Genomic DNA, 17197 nt, shown 5'->3' with positions numbered 1-17197 from the left:
GATTTTGACCATTTTAATAGGTGTATAATCATATTTCATTTTAATTTACATTTTCCTGATGACATATGATATGGAGCATCTTTTCATATGTTTATTTGCCATCGTTGTATCTTCTTTTAGTGAGATGTTTGTTTAGATCGTTGGCCCTTTTTTTTTTTTTTTTTTGCGGTACGCGGGCCTCCCACCACTGCGGCCTCCCCCATTGCGGAGCACAGGCTCAGCGGCCATGGCTCACGGGCCCAGCCGCTCCGTGGCACGTGGGATCCTCCCGGACCGGGGCACGAACCCGCGTCCCCTGCATCGGCAGGCAGACTCTCAACCACTGCGCCATCAGGGAAGCCCCGTTGGCCCATTTTTTAATCAGGTTGTTCATTTTCTTATTGTTGAGTTTTAAGTGTTCTTTGTATATTTGAATAACAGTCCTTTATCAGATGTGCCTTTTGCACATATTTTTCTCAGTCAATGATTTATCTTCTCATATTCTTGACATTGTCTTCTGCAGAGCAGAAGTATTTAATTTTAATGAAGTCCGGGTTATCAGTTATTTTTTCATGGGTCATGCCTTTGGTGTTGTATTTGAAAAGTCTTCATCATTCCTAAGGTCATTAGGTTTTCTTCTGTGGTGTCTTCTGGGAGTTTTATAGTTTTGTGTTTTAAATTTAAGTCTATGATTCATGTTGAATTAATTTTTGTGAAAGGTATAGGACTGTGTAGAATTTTTTTTTTTGGCATGTGAATGTCCAGTTGGTCCAGCACCATTTGTTAAGAAGTGGATTTTTTGGGGGCCTGTCACTGCTGTGGCCTCTCCTGCTGCGGAGCACAGACTCCGGACACGCAGGCCCAGTGGCCATAAATCACAGGCCCAGCCGCTCCACGGTATGTGGGATCCTCCTGGACCGGGGCACGAACCCGTGTCCCCTGCATCGGCGGGCGGACTCTCAACCACTGCGCCACCAGGGAAGCCCTTAGAAGTGTTTTTTTATATGTATATATAATTATATCTAAATATATAATATATACTTAATCTAAATATGTACTATAATATATAATATAATAATTACTAATATATAAAAGAAATGTAGAATTCTTTCAGTTTGATGAAATATGAATATCATTGAACGTTAGATTCAATTGTGATATTTAAATTTTTTTTAATTTAGCCATCATGTATTAAGTACTTCTAATTTTCAAAGGAACGCAATAAAAATAAGATGTCCAACAATAAAAGGGTCGAATACTTACAATTCAATGTATCAGCTAAGAAGTTTTACAGAAAATTTTTAATAAGAGTTAAGCAGAACAATTAAGGGGTAAAAGGTGAGCATGAGTTGGGTAGGGAGGTCTGCCAGAGGCCTGCAGCTTCAGAATTCTAAACCTAATGTTGAGACCTTGGTGTTGAGGGACAATTGAAATATTCTGGAGAATGTTACACTAGGCATCATGGTATACAAGGGCTTTTGGTGTCAAATGATCTGGCTTTGAGTCCTGGCTCTACCATTAATCAGATTTGACCTCTCAGTGTCCTCATCGAAGAGACAAAGTCACACTACTTTGTCCTTCCTCCCCACCTCTTTCCTTTGCTCCCCACCACCCTGATTCTCTTCCTCTGCCTTGAATATATACTGAGCACCCGCTGTGTTTCAGGGATGGTTTTAGATGTGGGGATGTAAATGAAAAATTACAGTATGGTAGGTGTTATAATGGTGAAGTATACCATGTATAATTAAAAAGAATTACCTATATTTGCTCAAGAATGTCACGAAAGAGTTTGAAGATGAGATCGTGTTTAAACTGAAACTCAGCAATGTGCAGACATTTGCCAAGTGGGTGTCAGGGGTAAGGGTAGGTTGGATCAAATGAAAGCATTCAGACAGTGCCTGTGGGTTTTTTTCCCATTATGGTTTATTATAGGATGTTGAATATAGTTCCCTGTGCTGTACAGTAGGACCTTGTTGTTTATCTATTTTATATATAGCAATTTGTATCTGCTAATCCCAAACTCCTAATTTATCCCTCCCTGAACCCCTTTTCCCTTTGGTAACCGTCAGTTTGTTTTCTATGTCTGTGAGTCTGTTTCTGTTTCATAGATAGGTTCATTTGTGTCATATTTTAGATTGCACATATAAGTGATATATGGTATTTATCTTTGTCTGACATACTTCACTTAGTATGATAATCTCTTAATCTCTAGGTCCATCCATGTTGCTGCAAATGGCATTATTTCATTCTTTTTTATGGTTGAGCAGTATTCCATATATATACCACATCTTATTTATCCATTCATTTAGATTGCTTCCATGTCTTGGCTGTTATAAATAGTGCTGCTATGAACATAGCAGGTGCATATATCTTTTCGAATTAAAGTTTTCTCCAGATATACACCCAAGAGTGGGATTGCTGGGTCATATGGCAACTCTATTTTTAGTTTAGTTTTTTTTTTTTTTTTTCGGTACGCAGGCCTCTCACTGTTGTGGCCTCTCCCGTTGCGGAGCACAGGCTCCGGACGTGCAGGCTCAGCGGCCATGGCTCACGGGCCCAGCCCGCTCCGCAGCATGTGGGATCTTCCTGGACCGGGGCACGAACCCGTGTCCCCTGCATTGGCAGGCGGACTCTCAACCATTGCACCACCAGGAAAGCCCCTATTTTTAGTTTTTTAAGGAACCTCCATACTGTTTTCCGTAGTGGCTACACCAATTTACATTCCCACCAACAGTGTAGGAGGGTCCCTTTTTCTTCACACCCTCTCCAGTGTTTATTATTTGTAGACATTTTAATGATGGCCATTCTGACTGCTGCGAGGTGATACCTCATTGTAGTTTTGATTTGCACTTCTCTAATAATTAGTAATGTTGAGTACCTTTTCATGTGCCTATTGGCCATCTGTATATCTTCTTTGGAGAAACGTCTCTTTAGGTCTTCTGCCCATTTTTTGATTGGGTTGTTTTTTTTTTGTTATAGAGTTGTATGAGCTATTCGTATATTTTGGAAATTTAAGCCCTTGATGGTTGCATTGTTTGTGAATATTTTTTCCCAGTCTGTAGATTGTCTTTTCATTTTGTTTATGGTTTCCTTTGCTGTGCAAAAGCTAATAAGTTTGATTAGATCCCATTTGTTTATTTTTGCTTTTATTTTTATTGCCTTGGGAGACTGACCTAAGAAAACATTGGTATGATTTATGTCAGAGAATGTTTTGCCCACGTCCTCTTCTAGGAGTTTTATGGTGTCGTGTCTTATATTTAAGCCTTTAAGCCATTTTGAGTTTATTTTTGTGTATGGTGTGAGGGTGCGTTCTAACTTCATTGATTTACGTTGGCTGTCCAGCTCTCCCAACACCAGTTGCTGAAGAGACTGTCTTTTCTCCATTGTATATTCTTGCCTCCTTTGTTGAAGATTAATTGACCATAGGTATGTGGATTTATTTCTGGGTTCTCTGTTCTGTTCCATTGATCCATATGTCTGTTTCTGTGCCAGTACCATGCTGTTTTACTGTAGTGCAGACAGTGCCTGTTTTTAATAGGTTCTTGAACCTGTTTGTTTTCTCTTACCTCTCTCCCATAGGCAGACCTGGATACTTACAAAAATAGTATAAACCATTTATTGAGCTGCTACTCAGTCTGCTAAGCACTGTTCTAGGCATTTTATATTAATTATTTAGAATCTAGCAATAACTGTAGTAGACATTTTTTATTCCTTGAAGATATTATTATCCCCAGTAGATAGATAAGGAAACTGGAGCACAGGGTTTTTTAACATGTCTCTGGTCATGCAGTTTGAGGTTGTAAGTAGTAGGATTAGGATTCAAACCAGTATTGAAATCCAACTTTAATCCCTGCCTGCTTTCCATTATGTCACTTTAAATACCATTCCAGCAGTTTTGCCAGTTTTAGTGTACTCTTCTCAGTTTTGAAGTACAGGCCAGATGAAGGGACTTAGTTAGGATTTACTTCAATATCAAGAAAAGTATAAAAATCTCATTATTTTTAATCCTATTTATGTGAAATTTAGTAATTTGACTGGGGCTAAACTGGATTTTATCTATTTACATAAAGCTCAGTAAACATTGACTTCTACCAGGCCACCATATTTCTTTTAGCTTCTATTTTCTTAAGGGATTTGAGTTAAGTAAGGACTAAAATCTCGAGAACGCGTAAAGGGAAATTTTAGCATTGACTAAAAAATAGTTACTCGTTCATTTCGATCTCTGTCTACATAGAGTGAAGTCATAGAATTAAAAATACGTATTTTAAGAAAGGATAGAGACTTGTGTTCTATAACAGAAAGAAAAGAAGGAGACCCACCCAACTGTAAGCAATTTGTCTATCGTTGTGTAACACATTAGTTGTTGGAGCCAAGACTAAAGTCCCAGACCTCCTAATACCTAGTCCAGTGATATTTTTGTTGTGTTCTTATACATACCTCAGGCTTAATGATTCCTGGGGTATCTTGACATGTAGATCAAAAGTATATAGTCCTTGGGGACTTCCCTGGTGGCGTATTGGTTAAGAATCCACCTGTCAATGCAGGGGACACGGGTTCGAGCCCTGGTCCGGGAAGATCCCACATGCTGTGGAGCAACTAAGCCTGTGTGCCACAATTACTGAGCCTGCGTGCCACAACTATTGAAGCCCGCATGCCTAGAGCCCATGCTCCGCAACAAGAGAAGCCACCGCAATGAGAAGCCCGCACACTGCAACGCAGAGTAGCCCCTGCTCGCTACAACTAGAGAAAGCCTGTGTGCAGCAGCGAAGACCCAACGCAGCCATAAATAAATAAACAAACAAACAAACAAGTTTATTTTTTTTAAAAAAGCATATAGTCCTTAAGAGTCTTAACCATTATTCATGTATATTATGTAATATGTCTGCTGCATATTGTGTACTAATTAACTGCCCTTCACTCATTGTATATCTTTCCACTGATACCTTAGAAAAAAATACTCTTTCTCAGAAAAATATATTAAAATATTGAAAAGCAGAATATATTTGAATTTTCAGCTCTTTAGCCTCCTAATATTACCTGATATTCCAGAATTTTTTTTTCTAACATATCTGTATCACCCAGCTTTATTGGACTGAAATTCTTCTACAACTTAATTTTAATTATATTCTTATTATTCTGCCTAACAATGAAGTGAATCACTTAAGTCTATTGTTATCATTAGAGTAAGTCAACTATCAAGAAGGTATCAAACAAAAATAAACAAATGGGACCTAATGAAACTTAAAAACTTTTGCATAGCAAAGGAAACCATAAACAAGACAAAATGACAACCCTCAGAATGGGAGAAAATATTTGCAAACGAAGCAACTGACAAAGGATTAATCTCCAAAATATACAAACAGCTCGTGCAGCTCAATATCAAAAAAACAAACAACCCAATCCAAAAATGGGCAGAAGACCTAAAAAGACATTTCTCCAAAGAAGATATACAGATTGCCAACAAACACATTAAAGGATTCTCAACATCACTAACCATTAGAGAAATGCAAATCAAAACTACAATGAGGTATATCACATCATACCAGTCAGAATGGCCATCATCAAAAAATCTACAAACAATAAGTGTGTAGAAAAGGGAACCCTTTTGCACCGTTGGTGGGAATGTAAATTGATACAGCCACTATGGAGAACAAGATGGAGGTCCCTTAAAAAACTAAAAATAGAACTACCATAGACCCAATACTGGGCATATACCCTGAGAAAACCATAATTCAAAGAGAGACATGTACCACAGTGTTCATTGCAGCACTATTTACAATTGCCAGGACATGGAAGCAACCTAAGTGTCCATCGACAGATGAATGGATAAAGAAAATGTGGCACATGTATACAATGAAATATTACTCAGCCATAAAAAGAAACAAAATTGAGTTATTTGTAGTGAGGTGGATGGACCTAGAGTCTGTCATACAGAGTGAAGTAAGTCAGAAAGAGAAAAACAAATACCGTATGCTAACACATATATATGGAATCTAAAAAAGATAAAGGTTCTGAAGAATCTAGGGGTAGGATAGGAATAAAGACACAGACGTAGAGAATGGACTTGAGGACATGGGGAGGGGGAAGGGTAAGCTGGAACGAAGTGGGACAGTGGCATGGACACTACCAAATGTAAAATAGATAGCTAGTGGGAAGCAGCCGCGTAGCACAGGGAGATGAGCTTGGTGCTTTGTGACCACCTAGAGGGGTGTGATAGGGAGAGTGGGAGGGAGACGCAAGAGGGAAGGGATATGGGGGATATATGTATATGTATAGCTGATTCACTTTGTTATAAAGCAGAAACTAACACACCATTGTAAAGCAATTATACTCCTATAAAGATGTTAAAAAAATAAAAAGAGGTATCAATTGGCCTGTTCAAGGAGTGGTGGTTAAAAAAAATGCCAGATTTTGATTTTTAGTGTTGTTGTCTTCCAGCCGACAGTGTTAGATAATCATTTCTGTGATGAAGCACTTGGAGCAGTCTTGCAAAGATGTTTGTACAACATCACTATCCATTTACCAATAAATTTTTCCGTGGGGCAAGTAATAATTTATAGCAGGTGATATGTATGGCTCAGAATGTATTTTGCAAAACCAGTTCCTCCTTTCATTTTTAGTTTGTTTGTAACCATCTCTTGCTAAGACTATGACAGTTACCTTGTAACAGGCATCCCCTGTAACAGACATACAATCCTCATGTCTCCATGCATCCATGGTATTGCCAAAAAGGTGATATTTTTTTAAAACACAGATTTGATCTTGCAACTTATGAAAGCAAAACGTATCAGTAGGTGTTTATTTTATACAGAATAAAATGCTTAAGATATCAATAAATAATTTCCATTTTCTGGCTCTAACTTGCATTTTCCAGCCTCATTTATGGTCACCCTCTTCACACTAATATACTTAAAGTAAGCTTTTTCCCTTCCCCAGATATCTGCTAAGTATCCTGCTGTACAAGCATAAGGTTAAGCCATTAGCTCAGTTTGGATTACTGTTTTCACTCTCCATTGAAATCTCACTCTCTCTTCATGCAAGGAGAAATGTACCTCATGTGTAAAAGCTTCCATAATATGTATTCCATAAAATATGCTTCACCCAGTATAGGCCTCTCCTTGGCATTCCCTTTAGCTCTGGGAAATTTTCTCATACTATTCATTTAATACTAATAATTTGTCTCCTCCATCTTCTGTATTTTCTTTCCCAGGACCTCTAATCCAAGGTTTGGGTATATTTCATTTGAGGGGATCCATTTATCCTATGTGCCGAGAGATTTTCTAAACTTTTATTTCCAACTCAATTTTTTTTTAATTGTCTGAGAGTATTGTTAAAATTCTCTGATTGTTTTTGTTCTTGTTTTATTGATATTGTCTCAAATATCTGTAGAGATATTAATTAGGTGGTGGATAAAATTTCTTTTGTTCCCTCATTTATCTTGGCTTTTTTCATTATGCTGCGTGTTTTGTGATTCTTGGTTGACCCTTCAGGTATGTGAATGTGGGGTAAGAATGAGGGATAGGAATGATTTAAGGTTGAGTGGGTAGGGAGACAGCTCTTGCACCTGTGGCTTCCTAATTGTCGGAATGAATAGAGGTTTGTGTGTAGGATCCAATTTTTCACAAGTTGTCTAGATACTTCCTTCAGTCTCTTAAGAGAAGGGCCTCACATTATTTGCATTGGGGTATTGTTTGCCTGTTTTCACATGTGTAGGTGGGAATAGGGGTGGGAAAATGAAACGGGCATCTAGTCCATATACAAACTTTCCATTAATCCTTCTGTTTTCGTTGTACATGTAGTGTCTCAGCACAGTCTCTCTGAGTTCTGCTAAGAATGCTGGTTCCTACTTCTGCGGCTCCTTTTATTAGCTTTCCTAGGCTATGGCTCCTTCAACTCAGTTGACCAGTCATCAGTCTTTCTAACTTCCAGAAATTTCTTGAAGTCTGCTTTCTCTTGATGGCATCCCCCTTATTCTCTTCCTTATTGTGAATTTATTTCTTTTTATTATTTTATTGTAGTTTTGATGCCTTTTAAAGAGGAACATGAGACATGTTTATCCAGCCTGCCATCTTAAATTGGAAGTCAGCTTATGTTTCCTAGAGAAGAAAATATACTCTTACTTCTAAGGAGAATCAAGTATAAAACTGTAGCAACACTTTATTGGTTTTCTAATCGAGTTGGAGAGAAAAAAAGACGTGCCAAAAGAGATAAGTAATCTCATCACTAATGGGAACCTCGGGTAGAATACTTGGCAAATAAAGTTTAGTATTTGGACCACTGTCGTTTGACTCCCATGTTCCTGTCATTCTTTGAAAGTCATTTAAAAATGATTGGGAGGTGGGACTTCCCTGGCAGTCCAGTGGTTAAGACTCTGAGTTCCCTCTGCAGGGAACGCAGGTTCGATCCCTGGGTGGGGAACTAAGATCCCACATGCTGCGTGGTGCAGCCAAAATAAATAAAAATAAATAAAAGAAATGATTGGGGGGGGCTTCCCTGGTGGTGCAGTGGTTGAGAGTCCACCTGCCGATGCAGGGGACACAGGTTCGTGCCCCGGTCAGGGAGGATCCCACATGCCGCGGAGCGGCTGGGCCCGTGAGCCATGGCCGCTGAGCCTGTGGGTCCGGAGCCTGTGCTCCGCAACGGGAGAGGCCACAGCAGTGAGAGGCCCGTGTACCGCAAAAAAAAAAAAAAAAAAATGATTGGGAGGAGGAAAAGGAATATAGCAAGGAAATTGAGAGTCAGTATTTTTATAATTCTGAAATAAATTTTTTCCAAAATGAATTTTAAATTTTGGAATAAAGGGAAGTGGGAGAAAGGGGAGCCTTATTTGGTTGGAGGAAGAGGAACACAAATTAAAGGTGTTAGATGAGTTAACTTAATATGTGCACATTCAAAGTTGGCCTGTCCCCTTTGTAAGTACCTGATATCTTAGCAGGCATGTCAGCAGCTTCTAAATGCTTCTACAATCATTTGGTCATTCCTTTGTTCATTTATTCATTCAGTAATTGCGATTCTTTCCTGTAGAAGATAAATTGTAGAAACAAAATCTATTTTGTCCAAACAAATGTTGCAGATGACAATGTAAGCCCAAACACCAAATGTCTCCCTTATGAAAGTCTTACACGTAGATTGGGCAAAAATCTACATAAATCTGCATTCTTGGTTCTCATAGGCAGAGCGTCATGAATTGTGAGGCATAGCAATGAGAGTGATTAGAGAATATTGGAAGAAGGAAGAACAAGAAAAATAGATCCATATTAACTTCTGAATGGAGTCAGAGAATAACGTTATTACCATGAACCATTATAATCCTATCAGCATTTTATTCCAAAGGTATCATGCACAGTGTCACCTTGACACTAAAAGTAGAAGTTATTTTATGTAGCAGAAGTAGGAGCTGGGAAATTTGACTTGACATGAACTTAACCTCTTAGAGTTCAGTCCACCTTTTTTTTTCAAGTGAGAGTTGGACTAAATAATGATTAATGATCTTACTGATGCTAAATCTATGATTCTTTTACGTACTTATTGAATGATAGTTGTTTGCAGGCATTAGGCTAAGTCCTTTGGGAAATACTAAGATATATATCACAGTCCCTGACCTTCAGGAGAAGAAAAATCCAAAAGAGCAAATAAAAGTAAGGCATACACAGATATCTGCATTACGCAGCAGTGTATTATAAAAACTATATACAAGAATCGATTAAGTGAAAGAGGAGGGAATTTCCAACTTGGGCAATTGAGGATGATTGCAAAAAGGATCCTATGAATTATGCCTTGAATCTTGAGTAAGATTTTGATAGACAGCTATGACTAAGAGAATAATGCATCCCCACCAGCCTAAGTTGGAGTACAGAGATGAGAAAACGTGAAATGTGCTTAGGGAAGTACGAGTCAGCCAGCTTTATTAGAGTAATGGGAAAGGAAGTGGAAAATATACCTAGAGGTAACATTATGAGTGGTCTTACCTACAATTTAAGGGAAGTATTGTAGATTTTTGAGACAGGAGACCAACAGGCTAAGATTTATTCAGAGAAGATATGCAGGTGTGGAAGATGCTAAGGAGTAGGGAGGAGAGTTGATGCTGAAATAGCAATGAAGAAACTATTACACTCATCCAGGTAGGAAATAGTTAGGACCAGAAGTAGGGCAGTGGCAATCCAATGAAATGGTTGGGGCCGATGAAAGTAAGAATGCACCTGATTCAGTAAATGGTTGGGTAAAACTAAGGATTGGAACCAGTATGACTGGAAAAATGGGGGCACCTTTAATAAAAATTGCCAAGGCAAGGAGAGAAGTTGATTGTTGTGAAGAAATAAAATAAGCTAAGTCCCCACCTTTAACAAATCTTTCCCACTTATGTAGCAGCAATTTTGGTGTAATAGCAAAGATAGAATATTCTCTGTGAATTCTTGTCCTTTTCTTGCAAAGCCATTATAGTTTCTTACGGATATTATTATTATTATTGTCAATTACTGTGAATCTAAATTGCCTTATGTACTCATTTGGGGAAGGAGGGGAGTATATGACAGAATGGGGGAAAAAGTATTCTTTCAGAATATCGTGAAGAATAGCCAGAGAGCAGGATTTTACTTTAGATTCAGAAATGCAGTTCACTTACAAATGATACCTATCAAAAATTGTAATAATGGAAAATGAAATCAAGTGTGCCAGTACACTAGGAACTATGAGGAAATAAGTGACAGAATTTTGATTATAGAAACAAAGCATGAACATATGATAGCTCTAATTAAAACTGCTATCCCTCCCTTCTCTTAATTGCAGTAGTTGACCCTATGCGCCACTTCATCTGATTTGATAATCTGCACTTTTTAGAGTAGGGAGTCAGAAAGGAAATGAAAGCAAAGGACTGTTTATAATTAGTGAGGAGAGAGCTTAGGAGAAAAAAATAGAAGATTTGGAAATATTATATAAAGCTTTAAAAACAATAATTAAAAAAAATTTTACAGCATGTAGGCAGTTGTGATTTTTTTTTTCTCTAATTCCTACACAGCATCAGGGAGCAGAAAAGGTGCTGCCAAATTACACTTCCCCGTGCAGGCTTTCTCAGTGTCAGACGACCTGCACTAGAAACTGGTTGAAACCCCTGTTTTCATGTGCCGTATTACTTTCATAATGAAGAGTCTCCTTTTGCATTGAAATTTGAAGTGTTGTTTTTATCTTTTCCATGTAATTATTTGGTTATATGTAATTATTTACCTACCTTTAGAGTCATGGACTTGGGAAGGGTGGAGATTTTTCTGGTCCAGCATTTCCCTAAGTATGTTAGTCATCTGTAGTTATAAAGAAAGGTCTCTGGGATCAATTAGGTCGGGAAATTCCTGAGTTAAACACAGTTAAACAAGATTTTTATTTCAGTGGAGGTTGGGGAGGGTATGAAATCTCAGAGACTTTAATATGCTAATATGATCCAACTAAGAAGAAACTAGGTGTAGCAATTCACAAACTTATTTGACCACCAGATCCTTTTTTCATGGAAGCTTTTTCAGGACCATTGTTCCTTTGAACACATGAGGGGAAACTCAAATTCCTTAATTTTACAGATTAAACAGAAAAGAGAGAAATGACCCATTCAAAGTTGCATGCCTGTTTTCTTAAAGAACTGGACTTGAACCAGGGTCTCCTACCTACTATATTCAGATTTGCTTCCTTTTGACCCCAAATTCAGAAAAGTCCTAAAGAACTACATCGTACTCAAAATTAGATCTCTAAGATGTACACAAGGGGATTTGAAGAAATAAATAAAATTAGAATGATTTACTTATTTTAATATAGTTTGAATTGGCGCATTGACTTTTATGAAGAGTTAGATCGAAAGAGCCAATTATTTGTAACCAAAGTTACACTTTTCCAATCAGGAAACTTTTTTTTTTTTTTTTTGGTAAAAACTAAGTATCTTTCAAATTACAAAAAAGCTCAAACAACACAATGATGTGTGTATCCAGAAGCTTCCCCACTTTCCCAAAAAAGGACTAGAGAAAAATGACTGTTCATGATTTGCTGTCGATTGTTCCAGACCCCATTGCTACATAAGTAAACATGTATCTTTTAAACACTTCTCTACATAGATGGTGTTATGGTAGACACACTGTTCTTTACCCTTACTTTTTTTACTCATCAGTATTACATGTTTATCTTCCCCACATTAATACATATAGACCTTTTAATGGCTCAGTAGTGTTACATTACATACCTCTACTATCATTTATTTCATCAGTTTCCCATTGATGGACCTTAGGGTAGCTGTAATTTTTCTACCAGGCAGCAGTGCCGTAGTGAATTTTGATATAAGTTTTTGTGTGTGATGGGGGTGGAGGGACCTTTGTGTGAGTATGTCTATAGGAGAGTACTTGAAGTGGAATTGCTGGGTCAAAAAATATACACATTAAAATTTTTGTAAGTATTGCCAAATTCCTTTAAAAACGGTATTAGTTTATTCTCCCACTGCCAGCATTACAACAGGAAACTTTTAAATGGTATGCCTTTCACTGAACTTTAAAAAAAAAGATTTTATACTTAGCAGTGAATAACTGGGGATATCTTGCTGTGTTAATCTTAAAATCACAGAGATAATTTATAAAGCATTAATAATCATGATCTCTCTTTCTCTCTGTCTCCCTCCCCTGCTCTTCTCAGAGCAAATTATTCATGGAAGGATTTAGAAGCCTAAAAGAAGGAGAACCAGTGGAGTTCACATTTAAAAAATCTTCCAAAGGCCTTGAATCAATACGGGTAACAGGACCTGGTGGGAGCCCCTGCTTAGGAAGTGAAAGAAGACCCAAAGGGAAGACACTACAAAAAAGAAAACCAAAGGGAGACAGGTAATCATTTTACCTTGTTAGCCTGTGAGTTTATTGTATTTGGAAAAGATTTCTAAAATTTTAATTTATATTTTTATTATGTTATTAAGTCTAGCCACAATAAAATAAAATGCAACCACTGAGTATTTGAATCGAATTTATCAGAAATATAGGCTATCTTGCAACTTGAACTCTCTGCAGAATATACGTAACTGAGCCTTCAGTATTGCACACTAGACAGTCTCCCAACCATTATTTCCACCAGACTGTTCAGAGACCACAAATGGGAAGTTGAAGTTCCCAACAGACAGAGGTGCCCCTCTGTACATCTTAACACCTCACCTGTTTTTTCAAATGAAAATACGTTTATTATTTTGTCTGTTTTGAAAAGATAACTCACTACAGAAAATTCATATATGAAAAAATCACTGGAAATGTTAACTACAGGTGGGAATCATAATATATATGCAGTATTTTTGAAACTTGCATTTGTTTTCACTTAGAAGTGTATGGTGGAACATTCAATGTTAGTCTTCAGCACCTGCATAAATTCCCACTGTGTGAATGTACCAAAATTTAAAATAAGGCTATGTTAAATTAATTTAATTGTTAAATTTAGGCTGTTTCCAGTATTTTAAATTTATCAGTAGCACCATAGTAAGAATCCTTATATGTACATTTTTTTAAATTGTCTGATTATATCATAAGGGATAAATACCTAGTACTGAAAAAATCTGGATCAAAAACAATGCACTTTAAAAATTTTGATATCTATTTCCAAACTGCTCTTCAGAATTGGTTAGGGCCAATGTACAACCCCTTTAAAATTGAGACTGCTCATTGAATAATGTCATCTTTTAAATCTTTTCCAATTACATAGGTTAAGAAATGCAGCTTACTTTTTTCTTTGCATCCTTTGACTAAGGTTAAATATATTTTTATATGTTAATTTTCATTTTTATTTTTTTCTTCTGTGAATTGCATGTTTCTTGTCCTTTGCTTATTTTCCACTGAGATGTTCATTTGCTATTGTTGATTTCTAACTTCTCTCTTTAGAAAAAAAATCTCAGTTTTCCTCTTTCCTATGCTGGGAAGAACTCAGTTCTTCCATATTATGTTTCTCTCCTGTGTGTCTCCATTACTTTTACACAGACTGCTTCACTTCTGGTCACCAAATTTGTGGAGGTTTTTCCCCACACCAAGCAATTCTCCACAATGCCAGCTGGGTGTCCTACAATTTAACTCAATTCTGGCACTGTCTACCTGGAGATAATGTCGGGTCCCATAGGTTAAGGGCTCAGTCCCACAAGGCTGTCCCACCACATTTCAGATGCCAGTTGCAAGTAACCCAGGTTACCTGCAACTTCTGTCTGAGTTGGCTACAAATCAGAGGTTTCCACGACCCTCTCCTCAGGTTTGTTTAATTTGCTGGAGCAGCTCACAGAACTCAGGGAAATGCTTACATTTACCAGTTTATCAAGGTTATGATAACAGCAGATAAAGGATACAGATGACAGCCAGATAAACAGGTACATAGAGTGAGGTCTTGAGGGTCCCGAGCATAGGAGCTTCTGTTCCCAGTGGGCTGGAGTGCTTCACCCTCCCAATGTGGATATGTTTGCCAACCTGGAAGCCCTCTGCATTTTGTACTTTGGGGATTTTACAGAGGCTTCATCACATAGGCTTGATTGTCAACCCCTTTTCCTTCTCAAGAAAACTGGGAGTGGGGCTGAAAATTCCAAGCTTCTAATCATAGCTTGGTCTTTCCAGTGATCAGCCCTCACTCAGGAGCCATCCAGGAGCCCACCCAGTGTCACCTCATTAGAACAGAAGACCCTCCTATCACCCAGGAAATTACAAGGGTTTCAGGAGCCCTGTGTCAAGAATAGAGGTCAAAGACTGATATTAGAAAAAGAGGTGCTTCTAGTGTTCTTGTCACTTAGGAAATTACAAGGGTTTTAGGAGCTCTGTGCCAGGAACCAGGGGCAAAGACCAATATATATTTCCTGTTATCTCACATTCTCTAAGTATCTTTTTCAGCTTGTGAAATATATGCGTGCGTGTACATACATACATACACACACACACACACACACACACACACACACACACACACAATGGACTATTACTCAGCCATAAAAAAGAATGGAATCTTGCCATTTGTGGCAACATGGTTGGACCTTGATGGCATTACTCTAAGTAAAATACTATATACAAATGCTATATACATCTGTAATATATTTTAAAACTTTGAACAGTTTCCACAAAGGTGTGAGGTAACATCTCATGGTGGTTTTGATTTGCATATCTCTGATGATTAGCAATGGTGAGTCTGTATGTCTTCTTTGGAAAAATGTCTAGTCAGGTATTTTGCTCATTTTTAATGGGATTGTTTGGTTTGTTTGTTTGTTTTGATATTGAGTTGTATGAGCTATTTATATATTTTGGATATTGACACCTTCTCAATCGTATCATTTGCAAATATTTTCTCCCATTCAGTAGGTTATCTTTTCATTTGTCAATGGTATCCTTTGTTGTGCAAAAGCTTTTAAGTTTAATTAGGTCCCATTTGTTTATTTTTGCTTTTGTTTCCTTAGGAGACAGATCCAAAAAAATATTGCTAGAGTTAATGTCAAAGGGTGTTCTCCCTGTGTTTTCTTCTAGGAGTTTTATGGCTTCCAGTCTTACATTTAGGTCTTTAATGCATTTTGAGTTTATTTTTGTATATGATGTGAGAAAATGTTCTAATTTCATTGTTTTACATGTTGCTGTCCAGTTTTCCCAGCACCTCTTACTGAAGAGACTGTCTTGCCCCCATTGTGTATTTTTGCCTCCTTTGTCATAGATTCATGGACCGTGTGTGGGTTTATTTCTGGACTTTCTCTCCTGTTCCATTGATCTAGGTGTCAGTTTTTGTGCCAGTACCATGCTCTTTTGATGGTAGGTTTGTAGTATAGTCTGAAGTCAGGGAGCATGATTCCTCTAGTTCAATTCTTCTTTCTCAAGATTGTTTTGGTTATTCAGGGTCTTTTGTGTTTCCATACAGATTTTAAAATTATTTGTTCTAGTTCTGTGAAAAATGCCATTGGCATTTTGATAGAGATTGCATTGAATCTGTAGATTGTCTTGGGTACTATGGTCATTTTAACAATATTAATCCTTCCAATCCATGAACGTGGTATGTCTTTCTATTTGTTTGTGTCCTCTTCAGTTTCTTTCATCAGTGTCTTATAGTTTTCTGATTACAGATCTTTTACCTCCTTAGTTAGATTTATGCTTAGGTACTTTATTCTTTTTGATGTGATTGTAAATGGCCTCTGCCCATTTTTAAATTGGATTGCTTGTTTGCTTTTCGCTGGTATGAATCCTTTATATTCTTTGGATATTAACCCCTTATCAGATAGATAATTTGCAAATATTTTCTCCCACTCTATAGGTTCCCTTTTTTGTTAATTGTTTCCTTTGCTGTGCAGAAGCTTTTTAGTTTGATACAGTTCCATTTGTTTTTTGCTTTTGTTTTTGCTTTCGTTGCCTTTGCTTTTGGTGTGAAATAATTGCCAAGACCGTTGTCAAAGAGCTTAAGGCTTATGTTTTCTACTAGGAGTTTTATATTTCAGGTCTTATGTTCAAGTTTTCAATGTTTTGAATTGGTTTTCCTGTATGGTGTAAGGTAGTAGTGCAGTTTCAGTCCTTTGCACGTGGCTCTCCAGTTTTCCCAACACCATTTATTGAAGAGACTATCCTTTCTGCATTGTATATTTGTGGTTCCTTTGTTGTAAATTAATTGACCACATATGTGTGAGTTTATTTCTTAGCTCTCTGTTTTGTTCCATAATCTATGTTTCTGTTTTTATGCCAAATGCTTGATTACTGCTTGAGTACTATTGCTTTGTAGTGCAGTTACAAAGTACAGTTAGAGATCAGATAGTGTGACACCTCCAGATTTTTGTACTTTCTCAAGATTGTTTTGGCTATTCTGGGTCTTTTGTGGTTACATACAAATTTTAGGGTTGTTTGTACTATTTCTGTGCAAAAGTCCATTGTAACTTTAGTAAGGATTGCATTGAATCTGTAGATCACTTTAGGTGATATGGACTTTTTAATAGTATTAATTCTTTTAATCCATGAGCACAGAAATCTTTCCATTTATTTGTGTTTTATTCAATTTTTTAAAAAATTATTCATTTTCTTTCATCAGTGTCATGTAATTTTTAGTGTATAGATATTTCACCTCTTTGGTTACATTTATTCCTAGGGATTTTCACTCTTTTTCATGCAATTATAAATGGGATTGTTTTCTTAATTTTCCTTTTTGATAGCTAGTTGTTAGTATATAAAAATTAACTGATTTTTGTATATTGAGTTTTTATCCTGTAAATTTATTTAATTCATTTTTT

At 37.1% G+C, this 17197-nt stretch overlaps 1 protein-coding gene across 2 annotated transcripts in view; it reads left to right on the top strand.

Moving 5' to 3' along the window:
* Nucleotides 1–17197, top strand: part of LIN28B (lin-28 homolog B) — a 121016-nt gene that overhangs the window by 59512 nt on the left and 44307 nt on the right. For both annotated transcript variants that reach the window (XM_060030588.1, XM_060030589.1), the window contains exon 3: nucleotides 12637–12821. In XM_060030588.1, coding sequence (XP_059886571.1) covers nucleotides 12637–12821 — 185 coding nt within the window. The remainder of the gene's footprint in view (nucleotides 1–12636; nucleotides 12822–17197) is intronic.

This window comes from Delphinus delphis, chromosome 14, assembly GCF_949987515.2.
Source record: "Delphinus delphis chromosome 14, mDelDel1.2, whole genome shotgun sequence".
In the NCBI taxonomy this organism is placed as follows: Eukaryota; Metazoa; Chordata; class Mammalia; order Artiodactyla; family Delphinidae; genus Delphinus; species Delphinus delphis.
Note: the sequence above shows the minus strand (reverse complement) of the source record. Positions and strands in the feature narration are given on the sequence as shown.